Genomic DNA, 26421 nt, shown 5'->3' on the forward strand with positions numbered 1-26421 from the left:
ATGCTTAGGGGCAACCAACACGGGTTCATTAGAGGCAGGTCCTGTCAGACCAAACTGGTGGCCTTCTATGACCAGGTCACAAAATCCTTAGATGCAGGGGTAGCAGTGGACGTAGTCTTGCTGGACTTTAGGAAGGCCTTCAACACTGTCTCTCACCCCATTCCCATTAAAAAACTAGGGGACTGTGGCATCAACACCTACATAGTCAAATGGGTTGCTAACTGGCTGGAGGGCCGCACCCAGAGAGTGGTGGTGGACGGGTCATTTTCGACCTGGAGGGATGTGGGCAATGCGGTTCCGCAGGGCTTGGTCCTTGGGCCTGCGCTGTTCAACATCTTCATCAGTGACTTGGACGAGGGGGTAAAAAGCACCCTGTTCAAAATCTCAGACAACACTAAGATGTGGGGGGAAGTGGGCATGCTAGAAGGGAGGAATAGGCTGCAATCGGACCTAGACAGGTTACAGGGGTGGGTGGATGAGAACAGGATGGGTTTCAACATTGACAAGTGCAAGGTAATGCACCTGGGAAGGAAGAACCAGCATCTGGGGAACTCTCTTCTTGTCAGTGCAGAGGCAGAAAAGGATCTTGGAGTCATTTTTGATGCCAAAATGAACATAGGCTGACAGTGTGGGGACATGGTCAGGAAGGCCAATTGCACCTTGTCATGCATCCACAGATGCATCTCAAGCAGGTCCAAGGAGGTGATCCTCCCCCTCTATGCAACACTGTTCAGGCCACAGTTGGAGTACTGCATCCAGTTCTGGGTGCTGCAGTTCAGGAGGGATGTGGACAACATGGAGAGGGTCCAGAGGGAGGGCCACTCGCATGATCAGGAGTCAGCAGGGCAGGCCCTACAAGGAGAGGTTAAGGGACCTGAACCTGTTCAGCTTCCAGAAGAGAAGGCTGAGGGGGATCTAGTGGCCATTTACAAACTAGTTAGAGGGGACCAGCAGGCATTGGGGGAGTCCCTGTTCCCCCAAGCACTCCCAGGAGTGACTAGAAATAACGGTCACAAGCTGGCAGGGGTAGATTTAGACTAGATATCAGGAGGTGATGCTTCACTGTCAGGGCGGCTAGGATCTGGAACCAACTTCCAAGAGAAGTGGTGCTGGCTCCTACCCTGGGGGTCTTTAAGAGGAGGCTAGATTAACACCTTGCCAGGGTCGTTTGACCCCAGTACTCTTTCCTGCCATGGCAGGGGGTCAGACTTGATGATCTGCTCAGGTCCCTTCCAACCCTACAAACTATAAAACATCTTCCCAGGTCTATACTGACCCATCCACCACCACCCTATGTGCGCAAACCCTAAGCCACTTTGCCACCCACCTGACTGTGTAATCATTTCTGTCACAGTCGCTCAGTTTATTTATGAGAATATAATGAGATACCATATCAAAAGCCTTCTTAAAATCCAAGTAGATGACATCCACCTTGATTCCTGCATCTAAGCATTTTGTGACCTGGCCATAAAAAGAAACAAGGTTGGTCAGGCAGGATCTACCTGCTATGAAACCGTGCTGGTTGCCCTTTAGCATCCCTTTTCCTGCTGGACTCCCACAGATGTGATCCTTGATAATTTTTTCAAAGGTTTTCCCAAGGATAGAGGTGACACTAGCTGGTCTATAGTTACTCAGATCCTCCTTCCATTCTTGAAAATAGGGACCACATTGGCCCTTTTCCAGTCCCCTGGGACCTGACCTGAGCACCAAGAGTGCTCAAACAGCTGTGCTAGTGGCTCTGCGATGACACTGGTCAATTCCTTCAGCACCCTTACAAGAAGATCATACGGGCATGCTGACTTAGACACATCAGCCCCTCCAAGTGTCTCTTCACTGGTACATGGCATCAGGGCTCAGGGCAAAGCTCACCTAAAGGCGCTGGAGAATGGAGCAGTTCCCCAGAGCCCCATTCCTGCCCCCGCCTCACCTTGGGGAGGAGCCGCTGCCTGCCCAACACTGCTCTCCCTCCCCGCAGGGATGCTGGCGCAGTGAGGAGTGGAGCAGAGGAGTGAGGAGCGGAGTGGCCCCTGTGAAGCCAAGCAGTAACTTACCACTCTGGTAAATTTCCCACGCTGTCCCCAGTGCCTCCGCCATGTTCCACGCCCCAAATTTACAGGAAGCCGCAGCCCAGCTCCTCTCTGGGTGGGTGCGCAGCATTAAAAAGTTACCATGCGGCAAGATTTTTTATCATGCGTGACTACGCATACATGCAGCTTAGAGGGAACCTTGGTTAGGATGCTATGCTTTGTGGTTGTGTGACAGGATTGACTATTTTTAGCAGTAAGTTAGACAGGGATTTGTGTTGGATGGTTTGGATGTGGGTGTCTCTGCTTTGGGAAGGATGTTGAACTGGATGGCCTCTGGAGGTGTATTCCAACCCTATTTTTCTATGACTGTATGATAAACTTTGTTCAATTCTGCCTTGGAGTGTAAAATCCATTCATTTTTCAGAGCAACAGTGCATCAGTTGTTGCTATTATTTTCTATGTCTTGTTGCTACGTATGTACCACAAGGGTGGCCAAAATATGGCCCACGGGCCGGATCTGGCCTGCGGAGGGATGTTATCTAACCTGCAGCTGGTTCCTCAGTCTCTCCTAGCCCAGGCACTGTCCGGCTTGTGGCACGTCCCACCACCCCCTGGGCACACAGCACAGCTGCAGCTGGACTAACTTTCTAGGCAGCCCAGGTGGCAGCAACTCCTTCCAGCTGCTGCTACTGTTGCTGGCCCATGGTACTGGCAGGGACCCACGTACACAGCCCCAACCCCAGCTTGCCCAGTGCCCACTCTGGACTCGGCACAGCAGAGCAGGCCAGCTGGAACCTGTGCATGCAGCCCTGATCCCGGCCTGCCCCACTCCTACCTCCAGATTCACCCACCCACATTGAGGAGCAGCAGCAGCAGCCAGGCATAAGCTGCTGCTCGGTGAGAGAGAAGGGCAGCCTTTCCCTGTCACCGCTGCCAAGCCCTCCTTGCTGTAGCTGCCTGGAGCCCACACCCGGGCTTCCTTGAGGCTCCTCTCTACTGCCACTGCTATGCTGCTGGGTGGCCCAGAGGTGGTAGTGATGAAGGTGGAGAGGAAACACAGGGCAGTTCAGGCACAGGCTCCAGGCAACTGCAGCAAGAAGGGCCCAGCAGCAATGAGGGGGAGGGCTGCTTTTCCCTTGTGCCAAACAGCAGCTTCTGCTCAGCGTGGGCAGGAGGTCTGGAACAGGTGTGGGGTGATCCAGTTTCAGGGTTGTGCACATGGGTTCCAGCTGGTTCGAGTCTGAAGCAGGTGCAGGGTGGGTCAGGGTTAGGGCTGGGGCTGTGCTCTGTTGGTGGTGGCGTGTGGGCTCTGGGCTGTTGTCAGGGATGGGGAGGGGGCAGGGTGCTAACCAGCTCATGGCAGCTCCCTAGAACTGCCTATTTGGCCCGCAGGCCCAAATAATTGCCAGCTCCTGATGTACCACAATGTAAGTGTTTAAACCCACACATATTGCTGTGATAGTAAATCATAAATGATAATTAGAATTTATTAATGGATTTTTGAAAGTGTGGTCCTCGCCTTCAAATTCATGGAGAATGAGAATACCATAGCTAGTAGGGGCGTGCAAAATGGTCCCTATTCGATTCAGATTCAGCCCAAATTGGGGACAGTGATTCAATTCATTGATTAGGATCACTGTCCCCAATTCGATTCAGCTGAATCTGTAGGTTCGATGCTGAAGATCACTGTCCCCGATTCAATTCAGCTGAATCTGAAGATTCGATGCTGAGTCGGAGAATTGGCGATTTGGACATAGACACAGCTTTAAATGTTTTTTTCTACATACCTCGAAGCAGCAGGTGCAGCTGGGGTGGACGGAGCATCAAACAGGAGTGCAGGGGAGGCCCACATGCTCTGCAGCAAACCTGGAAGTGGACCGGAAGTACTTCTGGTCCACTTTTGGGTCTGCCAGGGAGTCTGCAGGGGGGTTCTCCCTATCCTGGCTTGGCAGTCAGCTGCGGGGAGACCCCAGGGGCCCCCCCAGACCCAGGAGGCACCAGTCACCAAGTTGGGAGGAGGTGGGGGGGCCCCCCCGCACTCTCCCCGGTGGACCTGGAAGTGGTTCTGCTCCACCGCCGGGTCTGCTGCTGAGCACGCTGGGGAGCTCCCCGTGCTTCTGTGAGACACTCTATGCACCCCAGCATTGCAGCATTCATGAGCCACCTGCTACCTAGAGGTACGTAGAAAAAGCATTTAAAGCTGTGTCTGTGTCCGAATTGCCAAATCTCTCCTAATAGATTTGGAGGGTTCCGATTCAATTCAGAGAAATTAAAGGGTCCTCTGATTTGATTCAGATTCGGAGATTCGGCCACCAAATCGGGCTGAATCGCCGCCAAATCGAGTCAGGGACCAAAGCTTCACACACCCCTAATAGCTAGGTACAGGTATTCAAACAGCCCAAAGTGGAATTGATTCACATTACATGGTGTTCTCTAAGCAACATGGTTTAGATTAGTAGCAAACAGAACACAAATTTGTCATTTGGTGGGGAGTGGGGCAGGTCTTAGACCAGGTTCTGCCATTTTAAAACAAGTCTGTGTGTGCTAAACTTCTGTTCGCTATTGGGTATAGATTAGTAAAAGTCTAGTGTACCTGGCCCATGTTTCTGCTCACCTTGTCTAAATTCACCACATTTCATGAATTATAATGCAGTTAGTTAAAAAAATATAGAAAACAAATCTAAGGTTTGATCACATGGCTAGAATAGCATTGGTTTTCTAATGACTAGAAAACAGAAGTGGTTTTAAGATCTCAAAAGATATTTACAGAACATCATGTTTTAAATAGTGTAGGAATGATACCTCCACTTAAAGGGCCCAGCCCTCTAGTCCCATGTGGGCAAAATTGGCATTGGATTGCAGGCTACAGTTCCCTTTTATCTGTTAAAAGATTGTGAGAATGTGGCCTTTTCTCTGCAGATTTTATGATGTTCTGTGTCACTTTCAAGGCTGGTTCAAGCTGAAGCAGGGCCCTATGTAAACACTGAAGAAGGTGTGTCTTAACATCATTCACAAAACTTTTAAAACTGTACCTGGATCAATTCTTGCTTTCACTGCAAGAACACTTGCCCCTGGGAACTGGAAGTGCCTTACACATGTAAATCTCCATGCGTATCATATATACTATCTTCTTGTTTTCTCCTTGTTTTGTTTTAAACCTGAAGCTAGGCAGAATTGGGACTTTTATCTGGGTTTCAGTCTTGGGGGGACACTCAAAGATAAAGCTCAAAATATAACTCCAGAGCTACAAGATGAAAACAAAGAAGAATTCTTTTTGAACCCTTCTGAATCAAGCCTGGCTCTTTGTGTGTGTCCTTAAATTAACTAATAATCCACCTGCCACATTGTGGGGTGTGTGGGAAAGGTAATACATATCCGAGTCAGATTCAATTGTGAGATCATTAGCCAAGCAAAACTCACAAATTGATTATATTTGCCTGGTGATCCAACTGGTGGGGGAAGGCATTTGTTAACCCATAGCATTTGCAATTCTCTATGCTCTAACTATCATACCCATTTTCTGTCCAGTTAATGCTGTGGATTTAGATCATAGTATCATAGAAGTAGGGTCGGAAGGCACCATGTAGATCTTCAAGTCCGACCCCCTGCCTGGGCAGGAGGAAAACTGGGCTCAAATGACCCCAGCCAGGTAGGCATCAAGCCTCTTCTTAAAGACCCCCAGGGTAGGAGCCAGCACCACTTCCCTTGGAAGTTGGTTCCAGATCCTAGCAGCCGTAACTGTCAAGTAGTTCTTACGGATGTCTAATCTAAACCTACTCTCCAACAACAAGATTATGTATTTGAATTTTGTTTGGTTCATGTATCTATGCAACATATAATTGTATTCCTTTTTTCATGATCAATATTGTAGATAAAAGCTCTGCAATGTGGACATTTTCCTATAAGTGATAAGTAATTGATACATGAGTATAATTTTTCTTAGCATGGTTTTGAATATTTTTAAATAGATAGTGTTCAACTTCCTATGTAGAGTTTCCTCCCATAAATAGTGCAATGAATGAACAGGCTTGTTAACATTGTATGTATTTTGAATTTGATAGTACCTTCATGCTTACCTCAACCTTTACCACCTGCTGGTGTATGTCCATGCAGAGTGTCACTTAGATTTTTGAGGCAGTTTAGATCAAAGATGCATACTTTCATTTAAATGTAAAAGATCTTGAGCAAAACTGAATCATACCTATGTAAATAATATTCCATAATGAACGGAGCTCTCTGCAGTGTCTCTAGAGATTATCTGAAGCAAGGTGATGAAACTAGAAATGTGCTAAAAGAAACTGCAAGGCACAAAACAAAAAGATTTAGAAAGATTATAACCACTGGGAGTATATTTCTGTTGTTTTGTTTCAGTCGTCTGCTAATTTCCCCCTGATATGTTACCAAGGCCTTTTTAAAACTTGTTTAGTTAAACCAATCCAGTGGTTTTCCCAATCAGCAGCCAGCCCCTTTAACCTGCCCCTTGTATATGCTGTTAGATTTAGCACCCATTCTTGCCTGCGCAAAGATGGGTGCTGATCCTCACCTTTATTGATATGACACAACCACCTTATCCACTACAAGCTGGTAACACTTGTCTCAGTCATGCAGAGTTAGTATGCCATTAGCAAGAGTCAAAGGCCGGTGAAACTCCAGATTAAAAAAGAAATATCAATGATTTGGAAGTGCATTTTTCCAAGTATTCTTTTACATAGCAATGATGGTATTTTGTTCCCTGCACATTTTTATCCCCCTGATAACTTATGTTCTGCCTTTACCACATCAGAGTTTACATTTCCCTAAGCTGGGGAAAAGAAAAAAGCAGTGAGAGGGAGGGGGGTATTGCTGCACTTGCTTTTCTTTCTGTAGTGTATACCCTGCTGAAGTTGCATTGACTGAACACAGGACAGACACAGAGATCAATCCTACTGGGACCACAGCCCTTGAGGTAGTGCTTACTCAGAATCAATGAGGCTCTTCAGCTATCCCTATCAATGTTGGCACTTATATTTTCCTCCCATTTTGCTACAGCTTTCTTCCTACCTGTTCTGAGGGTGTGATGAGAGGTACTATACTTGTGCATGTTTCCCACAAACCATTGTTATCTTTAGCTATCTCAATTTACCTGTTCTGTCTAAATGGGATACAGTTGTTATCCAACTGAATGACAGCACATTTTACTATAATATACGCTAAAATCAATCTGCTGTGTGGGTGTGATTCATTTACTGATTTTAATCACTGGTTTCTAAAAAACACACCATTCCTATTCACTGGGTGCAAATTAAATAAATAAATACCCCATGCTCTGACCTTTCAAGGGCCAAAGTCTGAACACACCATTATTTTATCTTTGGTGGTCTGCACTTGTGTTTGCTATTCAGAATTTGATGCTGGAAATGTTTTAAATTATATACAAAATGGCATTGGTTAGTAAAATCTTAGAAGCTGTACAAATTATGCTGAAAAAATTATTGTTTAGTAGATATACATATGTACAAATACGTACTTATATGCAATATGCTACACATAGTGTTGCCCTGGGGGGTCAGGCCAGCTCTCAGGATCTCAATATTGCGCTGTTAGACAGGAGGGTTTGACACAATTGCACATATACAAACACATAAATCAATTAGGTGCATATACACACACACTACCAGCTCTGGCACATACACATCCAAACCAGCCTAGGCACATGCATACCTATCACCAACTCAAGCACATACACTATACACCCCAAAAGTTAGACACAGATCACTAATTCGTATATCATGCACACAATGACGTACACACACCAGTTCACACACACACCAGTTCACACACACCTACACATACACACAGGTAAGTTCCTAACTTGGATGGGTTTCAGCACTGACAAGTGCAAGGTACTGCACCTGGGGAGGAAGAACCAGCAGCATACCTACAGGCTGGGGAACTCCCTTCTTGTCAGTGCAGAGGCAGAAAAGGATCTTGGAATCATTATTGATGCCAAAATAAACATGGACCAACCGTGTGTGGTCAGGAAGGCCAACCATACCTTATCATGCATCCACAGATACATCTCAAGCAGGTCCAAGGAAGTGATCCTCCCCCTTTATGCGGCACTGGTCAGGCCACAGTTGGAGTACTGCGTCCAGTTCTGGGTGCTGCACTTCAGGAGGGATGTGGACAGCATTGAGAGGGTTCAGAGGAGGGCCACCCACATGATCAGGGGGCAGCAGGGCAGGCCCTACATGGAGAGGCTACAGGACCTGAACCTGTTCAGCCTCCACAAGAGAAGGCTGAGGGGGGATCTAGTGGCCTGTTACAAACTAGTCAGAGGGGACCAGCAGGTATTGGGGGAGGTCCTTGTTCCCCCGAGCACTACCAGGAATGACTAGAAATAATGCGAGGGTCACAAGCTGGCCGAGGGTAGATTCAGACTAGACATCAGGAGGCACTACTTCACTGTCAGGGTGGCTAGGATCTGGAACCAACTTCCAAGAGAAGTGGTGCTGGCTCCTACCCTGGGGGTCTTTAAGAGGAGGCTAGATGAACACCTTGCTGGGGTCGTTTGACCCCAGTGTTCTTTCTTGCCATGGCAGGGGGTTGGACTTGATGATCTGTCAAGGTCCCTTCCGACCCTACAAACTATGAAACTAGTGGGTATGTGTGTGCTTAGGGTACCAGGGATACTTGGGGGAAGGTTCAGGTGAGAGAGAGAGTGTTAAAGTGTATGGAGTGAAAGTTACCAGGACCAGGATTAGAACTGGTGGACTACAGAGAAGCTGGCTGAGGAACTGAGGCTTGGGTTTACTTAAAGTAGACTGGGGCTGGAAACTGAAGCAGACAGCTGAGATATTTGTGGGGGCGGGGGGCAGATAAGTGGTGGCAAGGAGGAGACAGCCAGGAAAGAAACTGAGGCAGAAACCTGGTTGCTTAGGGGAAAAGGCGGTGGGGATAAGACAGTGGCAAAGGAACAAGGGGTTTGGAGGCAGAGAGGAGCTCAGGACAGGTGTTGGAGGTGGCAGTGAGCCAGAAGCAGGAGAGGGAGAAATGAGACAGAAGTTAGAGGGGCAAGGAGCAGAGATTGCAGCAGGGCCAAACCATAGTAAAGCAAAACCCAACTTAGGGGTCCAAATAACAGTTTTATTAAACAGACAACACACTACACAGCCCCGTGTAGTTATTGGTTCACACACGCGCGCTCGCAAGCAAGCACAAAAACTCACAATGGCAGCAGGAGAAAGAGACTCAGTGGAAGGGTTGGAGTCCAGGTAGAGAAGAGAAGCAGAGTCCAAGTCCTTGGTTGAAGACGGCGTGGGGGGCGATAGCTACCTATCCAGGCTGGGAAGGGGTCCTTGTCCAGTAGGTGTTGTCCAGAGGGGGGTCACCGGCAGGGCCTCTGGGTGGATAGGTGGTGTGGCATGGTGCTGGTCCAGATGGAAATGTCGTTCCCACTGGAAATGGCATTCCCCCTTTTTATAGGGGCAGACCTTGTGTGACCCTAGTGACTGGAGGCATGCCCAGGCAAGGGTCAGCCCCTGGTGTACTGAGCATGTGTGCTCCATGCAGGGATGTGCAGTTTCGGGTGTCTGTAATAGTGAGAGTTGCCGGTTCTGCAGGGTCTTTTGTCTTTCAAATGCTGGTCTTGTCTCTGTTCCTGGGTGAGGTTCCTGGATGAATCAATGCTAGGCGATGGCCTGGTCATTACAGGCCATTCGGTAGAGGCCTGCTACCATTGTATTTCAATCATTCCCAATCACTGTCATTCATCCGGGAACCAATTTACATGGGAGGGGTACATGAATCATACAGTTGCAACAAAGGGGATGCCCGGGCAGAGGACACAAGATGTAGTCTTGACATACAAAATAGAAACTTGACATGACTTATGCTAACTTACATATATAGGCCTAAAACAGTAATCACACAATATAAAAGCAGTACAAACATAATAATTATCACTTATAAAACAGTGGGCATCGATATCAAAATAGCAGGGAACTTATTTGCAAAGAAGGGAGAGAAAAATATAACTTACTACCTAAAATAAAATGTTAAAGCTTATCCTACATCTTAGTTTACTTATAGTTATTTATAGGGAATAGAGAGAGAGAGAAAAGGTCAGAAATGGTTGGGGAAGGGGAGGGAATGCATTTTAAAATCAATAAAAAAAGAAAAACTGGGGTTTGCTACAATAGTGTGTGAGTATTTATATCCATTTCTGCCAGAATATGCTTACATGAATTACTATGTAGTAGGGGTGTGTGAAATGGGCCGTATTTGATTCGGATTCGGCCCAAATCAGGGACAGTGATTCAATTAGTTAATTTGGCTTGCTGTCCCCGATTCAATTTGGCCAAATCCGAATCTGACGATTCAATGCTGATTCAGAGAATCAGTGATTTGGCCATAGACACAGCTTTGAATGTTTTTCTGCGTACATTGAGATACCAGGCATGGCTCATGAACGCTGTGATGCTGGGGGAGATGGAGTGTCCCACAGCAGTGTGGGGGGCCCATGTGCTCTGCAGTGAACCCAGAAGTGGACCGGAAGTAGTTCCGGTCCACTTCTGGGTCCACAGCCAAGCACTCGGGGGGTCCTCTGTGCCCCCATGACTTGCCGTTTGGCCACGGGGGGAACCCAGGTGCCCCCCCAGACCCAGGAGGCACCAGTCGCTGAGCCAGGGTGATGCGGGGGGTGGGGGGCGCTGCACACTCCCCAGTGGACCTGGAAGTGCTTCTGGTACACTTCTGGGTCTGCTGCTGAGCGCATTGTGGAGCCCCCTGTGTTTCTGTGGGATACTTCATCCACCCCACCATCACAGCATTCATGAGCTGCCTGGTACCTAGAGTTATATTGAAAAAAATTTAAATCTGTGTCTATATCCGAATTGCCAAATCTTTCTGAATCTCTCCGGTTCAATTCAGAGAGATTAAAGGGTCTTCTGATTCAACTCGGAGATTCAGCCACCGAATCGGGTTGGATCTCCACTGAATCAAATCAGGGACTGAAGCTTCGCATCACCCTAACAGGCAGTACTGTAGCAAGGAAGGGGCAAATAGGGCGACCGCCCTGGGTGTCGAAGCAAAAGGGCACCAAGAGGCGAGTCCTGAGTCAATATTTTGTTATAAATATTTCAAAAATTTTTAGCTGATGTGCCTGATAATGTCGTCAATAAATGCTGCGTGCATGTACACAGCTGCAGCATGCATGCAGCCTGCCCGGCAGCTTGGAGAGCAGCGGCCAGCTGGTGATTCTGTTGTGGGGGGAAGAGGGGGGTACAGAATGGGAATGCAGGGGGCAGATCAAGGTCCGCCAGTGAGGGAGGAGGGGGGTAGACACTGCTCAGCAGGGGCAAGGCGAGGCTTGTCCGGGGGGGGAGGGCGGGGGCTATGGGGAAGGGAGAGCAGCTCCTGCTGCTCCATGCACCCCCGGGCAAGCATGAGGGAGTGTGTGTCCTCTAGATCTGCGTGCAGGACAAGGGTGGGCTGCTGCTGTGGGCTTGCCCCGGGCACCAAACAACCATGCTATGGCACTGGTAACAGGGTCAGAGGTGTCAAAATATGCAGAAAGACCCTTTCAGTGAGAGTTAAGTCCCAGATTTAAATGAAACTGACAAGTTTCAGAGCTCAATAATGGCACTTCATACTCTCTTGGTTGGCTCCTAATCTGCCAAATCAGTGGTGGCTGAAAGTTTGTGTTTGATGGCTCTTTGTTCTCCTCCATGAAATAAATTTGGTATATTCAATCCCAGGAGGCATATGTTCTCAACATATACCCACCACGGCTATTGTAACTGTTGGCAGCCCAGGTAAAATAATGAAGAGGCTTGAAGACTCACCTGCCTGTCTGGTCTTAGAGAAGACCCTTCCAAATCAATGCGGGACAGTATGGAAAACTCCATGTACTCAGAGTTATCTGTCCTGTAACAATTGCGTGTGTAGCTAGAAGGCAGCAGTCTTCAGGTCTGTCAGTCTGTCACTTTTAAAAGAAATATTGGTTTAATAAAGAATGGCGCATTTAGGCAAGTTTTTATTAGCCACTTCAAATATGAAAATCACTCTTTCCTATGGATTTCTAGTGCATCTTAACACAAGATACTTTATTGTTGTTCTGAGAATTAGCCTGTCCCAGGTGTGTGAAGCTGGGCAAGTCACTAAACAGTCTGTTTTCCATACAGGAGGTTGGCCTCTACACTCCTACATGTGGGTTACCTGTGAAGCCCTGACTGTAAGCTGCTCTGAACGGGTGTAACATGCCAGGAAGAGTGCCACTGTCTAGACTGCTGTCCCCTCTTTGAAAAGTGTGACTTAGAGCAAAGCAATGCCCACTGGCAGGGATGAACTGAGCCCACATACATTAAATAGGAAAACCCATGTACGGATAGTGTGAAGTACAATGGGTATGAATCTAATTTTTTTTAATTATTGTTTGAAACAATATATTAATGTGGATCCTGCCTGCCAGCTTTGCCCTGAGCAATCCCATTGGAGTCAGCGGGCCTGCTCAGGGCAGACATTGGATCCGAGTTATTAATTCTCTTTGATAATATTTAAAATGCACCCATTATATCAGTTAAGCCTTTGGTTTTATTTATGCTAGTTCTGTTCCCATTTATGCTGGGCCCTTGTGTTACATTTGTATTGCTGAAAACTGTGGGGAGCATGATGAGAAACCATTGCAATTGTGAAGTGCAGCACATCCCTACTGACCTGACGGAGTATGAGAACATTTGGAAAATACAATGAGCTAGTCATATCATCTGTTAAAATAACAGAGAAAACTGTCAGAGGATAATAATAGCATTACTATTACCAGAGCTTTTTGTTTCTCCTATTCTTCCATCCCTTCCCCCGTTACCTCAGGGCCCCACTACCAAATCCTATCCCATCAGCTCTGAAATATATCACCTGAAACCTTAAGCATGTTTTTACTAAGTGTGATCAGGCTAAAATTCAAGTCTTCTGCTTCTGGTTTGGTTTTCTTTCTTTCTTTTTTTTTAAATATTTGAAGCCGTATTTAAGTGATGACACACAGTAATTTGTTCATTCTTCTGTCAGTGTAATTTACAAGGCAACGACAGATAAACATAGCTATACAAGATTCATTTACAGTGACACAATGGCAGATACACAGAGCAGAACCCTGCCTAAGAGATAAAGTGGACTGAGTGACTTATGCAGTAATTAGGGGATAATTGTCATTAACCTCGCAAACAGTAGTTTACCCATATTGTTTAAAAGGCTCCAGGATGCATAATGACAAGGTAATCTGTCAAAGCGCTAGGGGGAAATATTAATAAGATTTGTGCAAGCCTGGATAGAAAATATGCAGAAAGCGGCCACATTAAGCTAATTGGTGGATGAATATACACTTGTAAAAGTGCTTCTAATGGCACATTTGCTGCTCTCCAAATGACTACTGTTAATGTGGGGAAGTGGGCTGCCTAGAAAGTCAAGACTGCTGGGACAAGAGGGTATTAAGGCATGCAGGCACAGTTATTATTACCTTGCACACCACAATATATTTTTTTCCTATTTTCCTTTGCATTTCAGTGCTTGTAATGTGTGCAGACAGATAATTTGCTTCACGCTTTCTAGAATTTTTGTGTACTAACTAACCTTTGGCTTCTTGGTATCTTACGTGCACCCCGCTGTCTGCCTTCTGCATCACACATGCACCTATAATAAACTTCACTTTCCTGGCATAATTTTTTTTAAAAGTAAACAATCCAAAAAAAGAGTTCTCGTTAAGATCATTGTGTATATATTGCAAGTAATAATGCCATAGTTCCCTAATGAATAGTAAAGACAGAAATCAATCTCCCTTTTCTGTTGCCATTCACATACCCAGCATAGAGCACAGCTGAATCCCTTTATTGAGTCACAGCTTTATGCTCAATCAGACCCAAGCATTTCATGAAATACAGTTACAGTTACACTAATAAGCACTTCTACTCCAGTTGATGTTGTTGAGTGAAATCCTCAATTCCTTTCTCTGCCCTTATTCAGACAAATCTCCCACTGACTTCAATACAAGTTTTGCCTAAGAGGACATTGTGATTTAGCCATTTGCTACTTTTTTCCAGTTAACATTACTGGCTTAATGTTTCATGGATTTTAAATTTAAGGTCAGAAGGGACCCTTATAATCTTGTAGTCTGACCTCCTAAATATTAGGTCTCTGGCTTTGCTTCAGTGTGTTGCACTTAGATGCAGTCTCACTCAGCATATGTGGTAATTAATCCAAATAGTATATTTGTATCTTAGCTTAGATCTTGGCACTCAGGCAACTGTTGAAGCTATATGTGTTGTAAATATAATAGTATGTCTTCAGGGCTTTCTGAAAATATTCACTGATTCTCATAAAATCCTGTGAGAGATTCTTCTTTCAGAGACAGCAGAACTGTGGAGTAGAGCACTTTAAGAAGAACAGCTTGTTGGATGCATGCAGGGACTAGATGAACCCAGGAATTGTAACTTTTTTTTAGTCTAATTATCAGTGCACTACATATTATTGCCTTCCAAACTGTGAAAACTCCTTTAATCTCAGTGAATGAGAGTAACAAAGGGTAAAGCCATGCACCAAAATAGGCAGCTGTGTATACACAATTGGTTATTGCTTGTGAAAAATCAGATTGCTGTGTCTAAGGTCTAAGAGTGCACTGGATACTGTGCATGCTCAGTTACTACTTTGCCCCAGGATACACAAGTTGCAAACTCAACCTATATGTATACATTCTTTTAAAAATGTATTCCTGATGCTCTAGCTTACAGTGCAGTGAGCCAGAACCTCTAAAGTTATAATTGAAATTCTGTCCTTGATTTACCATGCCCTGCCACAGTGTTGTTATTTATACGTGGTCCTCTTTAGCACACAACATTCCCGTATATTGCATTCCAAACTGCAAAATGCATCACGGTGCCAACCCCTTTGGGAGCCAGCACTGCCTAAAAAAAAAAAAAAAAGGTAAATAATACCCGTATCACTCAGCACCTGGATGTTGTGAAGCTGCTTAAAGGACAGCAAGCTAATTTAAATTAAATTTCAGTACCATCCATAGATTTCGACATTAGGGCTGGAAGGGACCTTGCAAGATCATCAGGTCCAGCCCCCTGCCCAAGGGGCAAGAATTCAGCTGGGGTCAGATCACCCCAATAAGACAAGCATGCAAGCATTCGGGGAGCCCAGAATTCCATCTGTAGAGAACCTAAGATGTCCTCTACTATTTCTCTAAATGTAGTCCCAGGCCTTGAAATTCAAAGCTAAGGGAGCAGAATGCATGAATTTCTATTAATTGAAATTGGGGAGTGCCTCAGACAACTTTGAAAGTCTTAGTCAGAACTGATTGAAAGAGTGTAAGTGTTCATTGGTTAAATACAGTGTGTGCAATCCACTGCATGATGGAGCTCCTTTTTAGGGACTACTGTTACTGTGTGTGTGTGTGTGTGTGTGTGTGTGTGTGTGTGTACACATATACATACACACATACGTATATACACACATACACACTCTCTAAATAATTAAACAATATTAATGGCAACCACTGAAAGGTGACCAGCTAGATATTTTTAGAATTAGTCATTCAATATTTATTCATGCTGAATGATGGACCAGTTGTTTTGCTGCAATCAAGTCAGCATCTGATTTCCCTACGTTTTCCCAAGTGCAAATCGGAGCTGACTCTACTGAAGTTCCACCACTGTAAAAATAATATAATCAAGAAGAAAAGCAAACCCCAGCTTCAAATTAGAATGTCCTTCTCCAGATAAATTCTAAGCCTCTGAATACAGCAGGGCTTTACAGTGGAAAAACTTGACAGGTGCTTAACTATAAAAGTGTAGATGGAGCTGCCGTGATTAAATATGTTGTAACCCCACCGTGATCTATCATAGTTTTTAAAATAAAAATGCTGTACACACTGTTACTAAGAAAGAAAATGATCCTCTTTTATGAATTATACATTCTTATCAGATCCATAATCAAGAGCATTCCATAACAAAGTGAATATTTTATCAAAAGTCAAACAATATGTTTAAAAAATCACAAGAAGCATTTAAAACTAGTGCCCTAGCATCCTAATAGTGTTATTTGAGTTGTAAAGGTGAATACTTTTTTCAGGAAGAAGTGGGGGCTAGAGTTTCTATTAATGTTTCTTTTATGAATGAAAAAAGTCCTCCCCTACCCCATTTAAGCAGATTTCTTTTCTTCTGTAAATTATTTTCATTTGGATTCTGGCAGGGTATTCACTTCTTTATATCATAATCTTTCAGAGCTACATATTAGGAATTCTGTAAAGAGTGTAGCTGTTACTGAGATGCGAGATATAAGGTAGATGGGAACTAAGAAATGGAGGATATATCAGAAAGAGCAGAACTGGGCCCCCTCCATAAAGTCCAGCGTAGTGGGCAGGTAGGCTTCTCTCTCTCAATTATTGCTGAACCAGTGCTCCAGTAGAGGACTGTGCTGCTGGAGGTTCTGATTTAGGTTGAAATCTAAAACAGAGGTCATGAGCACTTTTTGGTCAATAAAGATTCCATATGCCTTTTTAGCAAGACTGTGGGTGGTTAACTCTGGTATCCTGGCCAAGTTTCAACTATGGTTATTACCTTCCACCTACTTAAATTCCATTTGCAGTTTCAGTTGGACATGGTATTCTTTGCTTTCTCTCCTACACAGTTGTGCAGGGCTGCTGAGACAGCTGCAGCGTCCCATCATGGTGGCAAGTCTCTACATGTATTCCTAGATAGACTGGGCTCCTTTTAATACTGGAGTACTAGACTGTGTCAAAATATTCAGCCAATTAATGGTGTGACAAAAATTGAAATGTGTTTTAATTTTGTGGCTGGCTTTCATTGTGCCTTAAAATGAACATTAGCAGGGCAGACCACATTAGGGCTGAAATGGGCCTTGGTGCTGTCCCTGATCATTTGATCAGCAGCCAGCTCCAGGGGCTTGAATTGGCAGCCTGTTTAGCCCCTGGAGCGATTGTCAGGCACCTATGCTTTGTACTGTCAAGTACGGCAGGATTGGGGCCTGATCCCCAATCCCAAAATCACACATACTGCCATGCAAAGGTAGTATGGCAGGAAGCATGATTGTTGGGATCACATCCCAATGTGCCTTTAACCAAATGACTGTCAGCACCCTAATTCACTCTCGTATGATGTCATGGTAGTTATTCTGAACTGGAGCATGATTTCAGCTGTAATCCTAATTAGTAAACAGTTGTAAAGCCCTTTGAGGTCCTTTTAGGCAGAAGTTGCCATAGAAGTGCCAGCTCGTTGTTAACATAGCACCAAGTAATGAAAGATGGAAAAAGCTGTATGAGGAGCAACTTGTGACAGATACTGGTAACAAGAATAAATACTCTGCTAAGAAACCACATTTCTGCATTTCTCCACTCATGCATTTGGGTACATGCTGCTAATATCCTTCATATGTATGCTTTGATGCAGTTCTTTCTTTGTTAGTTGTCATAAGCAAAAGACACGATATGCACCCCCTGTCTTTGTAAAAGATGACAACTGCAGTTTAAAGAAGTCGGGGGAGGGGCAATCCAGCTCTTTTGCTTTTATCAGTACAGTAGAGGCAGTGGTTAAGCCAAAAACTAAAGATTTCCATTATTGACTGCAGACTGTGGTGCTGTGTTGTGTTGGTGTCTGATGCAGCAGCAGACATAAGGAAAAGACCACTGACTCTTATCACATGATTTGGAGAGAGGAGGAGGGGTGGAGAAGATAAGGAGAGTTGTGGAGATTGTAAATTATGATACTTTGTAGGTTGGTCCTATCAAATCTTATATCGGCTGCTTGTGTTTGATCGCAGCAAGCTAGCACATACACCTTTCTCTGATGTTTGCAAGAACAAAGGTGACCTTGGGTCAATGTAAGTAAAGATTGCCCATCAGGAAAATAAGTCTGTGGATACATATTTTTATGAAAATCTAGACATAAGGCCAGATACTGTTCCTCTTGTAATCAGTAGGCAGTAGCAAGTGACCTGAGGAGGAGAGAAATCTAGTGCATTTAGGCTTTTTCCCATCTGTAGAAGTGTGAACTGATATACCTCTCTGTAGTGGTCACTTTTTCCCCAGAAAAAGATGGGATATGAACTACTACTCTGAGTATAACAGCTTGAAAGCTAATTTGGAAGTAAGGAGATGCTCCTGGGAAATTCAGCCAAACAAAAAACAACAAACCCCAAATCATGGAAATTATGTAGGGCTTTCTTTATCAGAAACAAATGTTGATTTTCTGTCTGCACCCTAATGAAAGCCATCCTGTGTGATTATAGTATGACTGAGTTAGAGCATTTCAGTCTGTTTTTTTAATTGTAATAGAAATGTTTTCCCAAGATCAGTGAAAACAGATACTGTCTTAGAAGGGCTTATAGAAGAGAGTTAAGTGCAAGGTAAACCTTAACTGGCTTAACTAATGGATTACATTTGTATTCACTGTATATATATATCCTCTAACTACTGCACACTTGAAGAAGAAAACCACTCACGAGAAAAAGTGAGTGTGAGGTGTGCACACAAATCTCCTAAAATAAATAAGTCTGCTATGCTATTTTTTCATATAACTTTGAGTACTTCTCATAAATTGGCACAATAGTACCCTAAACTATTCCTTTAGTGCTTCCTGGAATCTGCTAATTCTTTTTTAAAAAATCATTTTCAATTTTAACCTTTTTATTCATCTTAACTCCTGCGCAACTCTCCTTGTGGTTATAGCTGTACATGCAGACATACGTGCAGCTCCCTTCCCTGTTAGCTTTGCCAAGACGTAAATGTAAGAGATAAATATAGTCCTACAAATAAGTGTGTGATATATATATCTCAGATGTAATTTATATATATAATAATTAACTCAGGATAATGGAGACCATAGGACTCTGTTCAGTTTTTCACCCAAAAAGAAGACTTTAAAACAAACTGGTTTGACAACAAAGTTCAAGGTTGAAAGTACATGTGCATTGCATAGAGGCCATCATTTTCCATACAGACACGTTGTAAGGGTGACAGGATAAATCGAAAACTTATTAAAGCTCAAAAGCTCTCAGGAAATCAAAACTCCCCCTTCCCACTCATCTCCAGTCAAACTCATAAAAATTAGAGAGCACTTTGTGCTTGTCTTCCACTCTAACCCATTTGTATCATTTGAGATAATCATCCTGAGCCTATCACTTGTTTTGATATGACCTAGAAGTTAGGGCAGGATACATCCTAACACATCCTGACACGTCTCATTCTAACCTACAGGTCAGCAAAAATCAGGAGACAGGTTCATAATGATTAACTATGACACTGCCTCATAGACCTAATACAGGGTGTTTATATGTGTATCTATATTTTTAGTAATAATATATATAGAGAAAGAAAATCAAGTGTGCGTTTAAACCCAGATGAAGAAAGATTTAAGGTTATAGGTCTTGAACCCTTGGAGGTTCATCTTTTATGGTATAGGGGTTTTACAGATTCTCTCTTTATGATATTGGAGCAGAGCCAATGACTTACAAAAAAAAAAAAAAAATCAGGCTGTATGGTCAGGGAAGCAAGAACATCATTGTATGCCATACAGGTTAGGTATTCTTCACCAGGCTTGCTTAGAAGCAGCTTGCTTAGAGCTGAAAAGCATACATTGGTATCTTTACACTCACTGACTTGCTTGTACATATTGTCACAGGAGGCTTGGCTTAATCAGTAGTGAGCTGGAAAAAGTAATGTAAATTGGAACCTTTTGTCATGAAAAATGTAAATGTGGATATGATTTAATGGCTTTGGGAAGAAAATTTAGCATGAGAGATTATAAGAAACAAGAAATCGATTACATGTAAGAAAGGACTTGGACCTCTAATCAAGTATTAAAGTATACAAAGAGATCCCTAGCTAGTTATAGCTTGATTCAAAAGGATAATGGTTAGATTCTCTTTTAATTTTCAAGTTTTATCAAAAAATGACATTCCTATTTGCTCTTTATCTAGTTTTGAATTTTAATGTATACTCAGAATGATTTATAGAAAACCATCACTATGTAAATATTGAACCATATGCTCTACTTTGTACAAAAGTGATATATTTTCTGTGAAATACCATGATCTGTTCCACTTCTGGTATTGTTAGAAAAATTTTACTTTTAAGCAAAAAAAATTAACAGTGTCCATCCTAAAAATATGAATTTGAAAGAAAAATATGTACCATCTTTCACATCTATGACTCCACCCATAGTATTTTCATGTCAGTAGAAAATTTTTCTATAAATCCTTTAAAAGGTCAATGTAATGCTTACAACAAAGGTAGCAAACTATTTTCTTTACTCAAATGTAGAATTGTGCAGGCCTGAACAAAACAGAAAGACACGCACGCACGCATGCACTCACACACACTTCATCACTGCTAAGGAAAACTGGACAAAGCCTGGTCCTTGTAGGACTGGCCTTAAAGATGGTAATGATTGGGTCACTGGGTGGTTTAAGGGATTGGTAAATTGACGTAAATCCTTAGCTGTGCAAACACTCAGTATAGCTCATGGGAGTAGGAAAAGGGTTTTTTTAAACCAGCTTTCTGATTCCCTTGATCCTGAGGCTGCTGTCTTTATGACAGCTAAGGATAACCCCATGCCAAGCAAATCCTCTATTGCTTGTTTAAATGTTCACTGAGACTTTAGTAAGGCCTGAGAATGTGGCCCAGAGACTTTCATCTTCCCCACCCCTCTAAAAAAACATTATATAGGGCACGCTATAAGAATGTAATTAAGGATAACAATATGGCACTAAAAAAGGAGCAATGCCATATGCCCCAAGGGGCATACACCCTGCAATGCCATATGCCCCACAGAGCATACACCCTGCTGTCATGAGAAGAGAGACTAATCAGTCTCTTCATTTTATGTGGAACGATGTACTGTGGGATCCATAGATTTCCAGTCTCATGACTTGTTCTAATGTGTGCAGCATGGTTCAACTCTAATTTTTTCATTTATTTAAATATCCAAATTTTTAAAACATATATGCATTAGGCAGGTCTCTGAGGGTATTTCTTTATTTAAAAAGAAACACACAAATTACTACAACTAGAATGCTGCAAGCAGCCTGATGGTGGCAGCAGACAGAGTCCCCGATTCAGTATTGGTGACTGCTATAAATTAGAGAAACCCAACAATCCCATCACCAAACCATTCAGTGCCTTTCCCAAGGGCACAAATGCTTTTTCAGGTACAAGTTGTGTTGTGGGGAGGAGGAGGTAACATCAGTGGCTTTCACATTAAAGATATGTGGTGTGTAATGGTTCATATATCAGGCAAAGCCCTAAAGCTATCTTAGAAGTAACATAATTATGGCAAGGAAAAATGAAACTTGATGGATTTTGTGGTAGGAGTCAAGAGAGCCTGTGAAAAGTATGCAGGGCAGATTGCCAAAAGTAACCAGTTTGGAAGTTGAAGGGAAGGAAAGTACAGTCCTGAAGCTTTAAAGCGTATGTATCCTTCCAAGAATTTCCTGCCCTGCTGGAAAAATTGCAATGGTTCTCAACGAGTTCTTGTATAATAGGTGCTCTCTTCCAGCTGGCTGGTGTAATTGTAAGCTGGTAGGAGTTAGAGTAGTCCTAGATACATTTGGGGAGCTTGCCTGAACCAAGTCTATAAATCATGGCCAGGTCTTGCAAGATGTCTTCACAGGAATTACTTGTAACAAGCATGGATCCCCAGCAAAGAACATTCTGCACAGATGCAGAGATGTGTCTGTGTGTATCAACTTGTATGTTCAGAGCCTATTTAAGATTTTCCCATCATTATATTGTTGTCATAGGTTAATTACATTCCTGGCACCATGAGCCAAGATAATAGTTCTACAGCCTCATGTAAAGTATTGCAACATGCATGGCATTGACCCGTTTCATTAACTGCATCTGATGAGTTAAGACAAATCTGAATTAAAATGATCAAGACCAGACACTCTGGGTTTTAAGTGCGTGTTTCATCATTTGAGCAAGTTGTGATTTACTGTGCTATAAAATGCTCAGGAACACCCTCCCCCCACCCACCTTCCCCCAAATCAGTACTGCGCTGACTGAAAAATAATTTTAATATAAAATTTGCCCTCTCCCTAATCAAGCTAATTCTGGTGAGTTCTTTAAAAAAGGGTAGTCCCTAAGCTTTGAATCTGATATGCAGGGTCAAAAAAGACCAAAGACAGCATTGAGAAGTTCCAGGCAGAGGTTTCTAAATGTTCTATGCAGGAGAAACTGGACCACCCTTTTGGATAGCCTTTATTGGTGATTGTTACATGTCCAGTATTAATCCAATGGCAAAGACGTCAATAAAATAATGTATTCATTATATAAGTATTTTAATTTGTTTTTTAACAATACATGCTGGAATGGATTGCCTGACATTACAGTGCAGAATTTTTAAGTCCTACCTCCAGGCAAATCTCATACTTACTAGCAAAAATGAAAGTGTGAAATGCTTTTTAATGTATATTTAACAACAGATAGTCTGGTGATTACTGATGTGTATTCTCTCTGGATTTTTCCCTTGCTATCAGAAGGCAATGTTAAGAGACAACATTTTTACACATTTATGCTATCTACATCCATCAAATGTTTACTTTTTAAATATTTGTAACTGTCTTTTATAACAAAGCTGCCAAAAAGTCATTTTAAGTCTAGACGAAACCCAGGTTCAAGGTTACGATAAATTGCCGGTAACAGTTATACTAAAAAATGGTTTTTCTTTCCATGCCTCAGTTTCAGCCTTTTGATGCAAGTGGGTAATAAAAGCAATTTTAAGTATTGCCCTCATGGAAAAAAATAGGGGCTACATGTAGAATATTCATATTATTGTGCTATTATTGAAATGTCTGCCTTGTTTCAAAATCTTTGAAAAACATTTTATGAGATTTCTCCTAACCAATTTCAGCCTTATGGCTACTTATATACAAAAAGTGAATTCTGTCAAATGCATTTATTTAGTTCTTTCCTGAAGTGTCACCATTTAATAAGGATTAAGGTACAGTTTTCTGCATTTACAGTGGGGTGCACAGCAAGAGTTCACATCTTATACTAATGTATGCTAAACAGTTGCATAGTACATAGATCACTGTTGTTAAAATAGCAGTATTGAAGGCATTTTAGATCACAGAGCCCCAGTGGTCCACATTTTGTTTGCTTTGACATTATTAAACTCAATCTGTTTCTCTAACTGTGACTCTAATTACTACATTTGCATGGCAGAAAATTTTGCTTTGTGGGTTGACTAGTATTAACACTGTTTGCAGGTTGTTTTCTGAGCTTAGTGTTTCATGTGCAGGCTGCAGAGCAACTTCTATCAAATCCAATAATTATGCAGAATCAATAAGTTTTTTTTTCTTTGTGTTTGTCTTTGTTGTTTCTTTGATATGGCCTCTAGGATGCTGCAGGCAAGGTGCTGGACCGCTGGGCCATCATGTCCAGGGAAGAAGAGATTATTACCCTTCAGCAGTTTCTGAGATTTGGGGAAACCAAATCCATCGTGGAGCTGATGGCAATTCAAGAAAAAGAAGGGCAGGCCGTGGCTGTGCCATCTTCAAAGACGGATTCAGACATAAGGACTTTTATTGAAAGCAATAATCGCACCAGGAGCCCAAGTCTCCTTGCTCACCTGGAGAACAGCAACCCTTCCAGCATTCATCATTTTGAAAACATCCCTAACAGCCTTGCATTCCTCCTACCGTTCCAGTACATAAATCCAGTATCTGCTCCGCTGCTGGGGCTACCTCCAAATGGCCTCCTGCTGGAACAGCCAGCAATGAGGCTGCGTGAACCTAGCCTTACAACCCAAAATGAATATAATGAAAGCAGTGAATCTGAAGTTTCCCCCACACCATTCAAGAATGAGCAGGCATCCAGCAGGAATGCTCTGACCAGCATCACAAATGTTGAACCCAAAACTGAGCCAGCCTGTGCATCTCCTGTTCAGACATCTACACCTGTCAATGATTTGTCCAAAACGGAGCACACAAAAAGCTCATTCAGGATCCACAGAATGAGGAGAATGGGGTCAGCATCAAGAAAAGGGAGAGTGTTCTGCAATGCTTGTGGTAAAACTTTCTATGACAAAGGTACTCTCAAAATTCACTACAATGCAGTCCATCTTAAAATCAAACACCGGTGCACTATTGAAGGCTGCAACATGGTCTTTAGCTCTCTTAGAAGTCGCAATCGTCACAGCGCTAACCCAAACCCACGTCTTCACATGCCTATGCTAAGGAACAACCGAGACAAAGATCTAATCCGTGCTACATCAGGAGCTGCCACCCCCGTTATAGCAAGTACAAAATCCAACCTAACTTTAACAAGCCCTGGTCGGCCTCCAATGGGCTTTACCACTCCCCCTCTAGACCCTGTACTACAGAACCCTCTTCCTAGCCAGTTGGTGTTTCCAGCTTTAAAGACTGTCCAGCCTGTTCCCCCTTTTTACAGAAATCTACTTACTCCTGGAGAGATGGTGAGCCCTCCAACCTCACTACCTACCAGTCCTATAATACCAGCCACTAGTGCATTGGACCAACATCCCCCTCCAGAGTCGTCAACACCTACAGTGGTCATGCCCACCCCTGAGCTTAATGCTGACCTTGCCCCCAAGAAGAAACCAAGGAAGTCAAGCATGCCAGTGAAAATAGAAAAGGAAGTTATTGACACAGCTGATGAGTTTGATGAAGATGAAGAGACTAATGACAACAGCACAATGGGTAATGATATTGGTCATGACAATCATTGCCATTCTCAGGAGGAAATGAGCCCAGGTTTGTCTGTGAAAGATTTTTCTAAAAGTGATAGAAGCAGGTGCATTTCCAGGACAGAGATAAGAAGGGCAGACAGCATGACATCAGAAGACCAGGAGCATGAAAGAGACTATGAAAATGAGTCAGAATCTTCAGAGCCAAAATTGTGTGAGGAATCCATGGAAGGTGATGATCGCATCCATGAAGTGCATGAAAGATCTATGATTAACAGGCCGGATGAAAATCACAATGAATCTTCTAACCAGGATGTAATTAAGGTGAAGGAAGAGTTTACAGACCCTACATATGATATGTTTTACATGAGCCAATATGGGCTGTATAATGGAGGCAGTGCGAGTATGGCTGCTCTTCATGAAAGTTTCACTTCAACATTCAGCTACAACAGCCCTCAGAAGTTCTCCCCAGAAGGTGAGCTGTGTTCAAGCCCTGATCCCAAGATCTGCTATGTGTGCAAGAAGAGTTTCAAGAGTTCCTACAGTGTGAAGCTGCACTACAGGAACGTTCATTTAAAAGAGATGCATGTCTGCACAGTGGCTGGCTGTAATGCTGCCTTTCCATCACGGAGAAGCAGAGACAGGTCAGTAAATATTAATTGACTTTCTACATTACTAAATATGTTGAATTATGTAAGAAAATCCAGTTTAAGGTATATGAAGAAATAGAGAGAGAAACACACATGATAACGACAAGTGACAATCATGATCCCTTGGCATTGAGGGAGAATTATCTCTTTAGGCTTTCACTGTTGCCTGGTGTTCCAAATTGTATATACTGTGCTATCATCTTATATGACTGAATAGATAATAAATGTCATCATTCTTCTGTGTGTATGTGTATGCATGTGAATTGTACAAATGCTTATTACATTTATTTTCCTCTTACTGCGGCTTTTAAATCAGACAAAGCTTCTATTATGTATATAGTAAATTTTATACAGCAGAACTATCTTCATGCATATACATCAAAACATAGAAACAAATGGAATACAAGAATTCAAAGAACTCAAATCTTCATAGGCTTATGAAAAAATGAATAAGAATCAGTAATCATTCTGTCCTCAGATTCTTTCATACTGATACTTAGGACCTAATAAACTATTATAGGGAACAAAACAAATGTTAAAGGTAACAAAATGTTGCTCTCTTTCCATGGGAGAGCCATATACTTTTCTGTCTTATATATCCATGGAGTCCAGCTTTATTTTCTTCTCTGCACATAACCCCCTCTCACTCTGATGGGAATTATGTACATAGAAAGGAGAGGCCAGACCCTTACATATTTTAAAGATCAGCCAGAGTATGTTCTGCTGGGTCTTCAGATGACATCACACTGTAGTTATGCTGCATCAGTACAGAAACAGTTGGGCTTAAACAGAGCCAGCTGGGCCTCAACCTCTTAGGTTTTTGTTATAAAAGTTATTTTTTATTCCTAGAGAAAATGCAATATAAATGGAATTTGTCAAGGTGGTAGGATAACACAGTTATTCCATACTTGTGAATACAAGCTCTCATGCATGATAATGAACACATTGTTGAATAATTGACTATTTTGGATAGGTTGATGCTACACCTGTGCGAAGCAGCTAGTTTTTGCTTCAGATTCGGATTTGCCCAATTTGGCGGACAGTGAT

General features: G+C 43.0%; 1 protein-coding gene across 13 annotated transcripts in view; it reads left to right on the top strand.

The window, feature by feature from the left end:
* Window positions 1–26421, top strand: part of BNC2 (basonuclin zinc finger protein 2) — a 478778-nt gene that overhangs the window by 418667 nt on the left and 33690 nt on the right. For all 13 annotated transcript variants that reach the window (XR_009460955.1, XM_019483666.2, XM_019483667.2 and 10 more), the window contains one exon: window positions 23417–25368. Coding sequence is in view for 12 of the 13 variants with exons in the window: in XM_019483666.2 (XP_019339211.1) it covers window positions 23417–25368 (1952 nt within the window). In the remaining variant the exon portion in view is untranslated. The remainder of the gene's footprint in view (window positions 1–23416; window positions 25369–26421) is intronic.

The sequence above is a fragment of the Alligator mississippiensis genome, chromosome 3 (assembly GCF_030867095.1).
Source record: "Alligator mississippiensis isolate rAllMis1 chromosome 3, rAllMis1, whole genome shotgun sequence".
In the NCBI taxonomy this organism is placed as follows: Eukaryota; Metazoa; Chordata; order Crocodylia; family Alligatoridae; genus Alligator; species Alligator mississippiensis.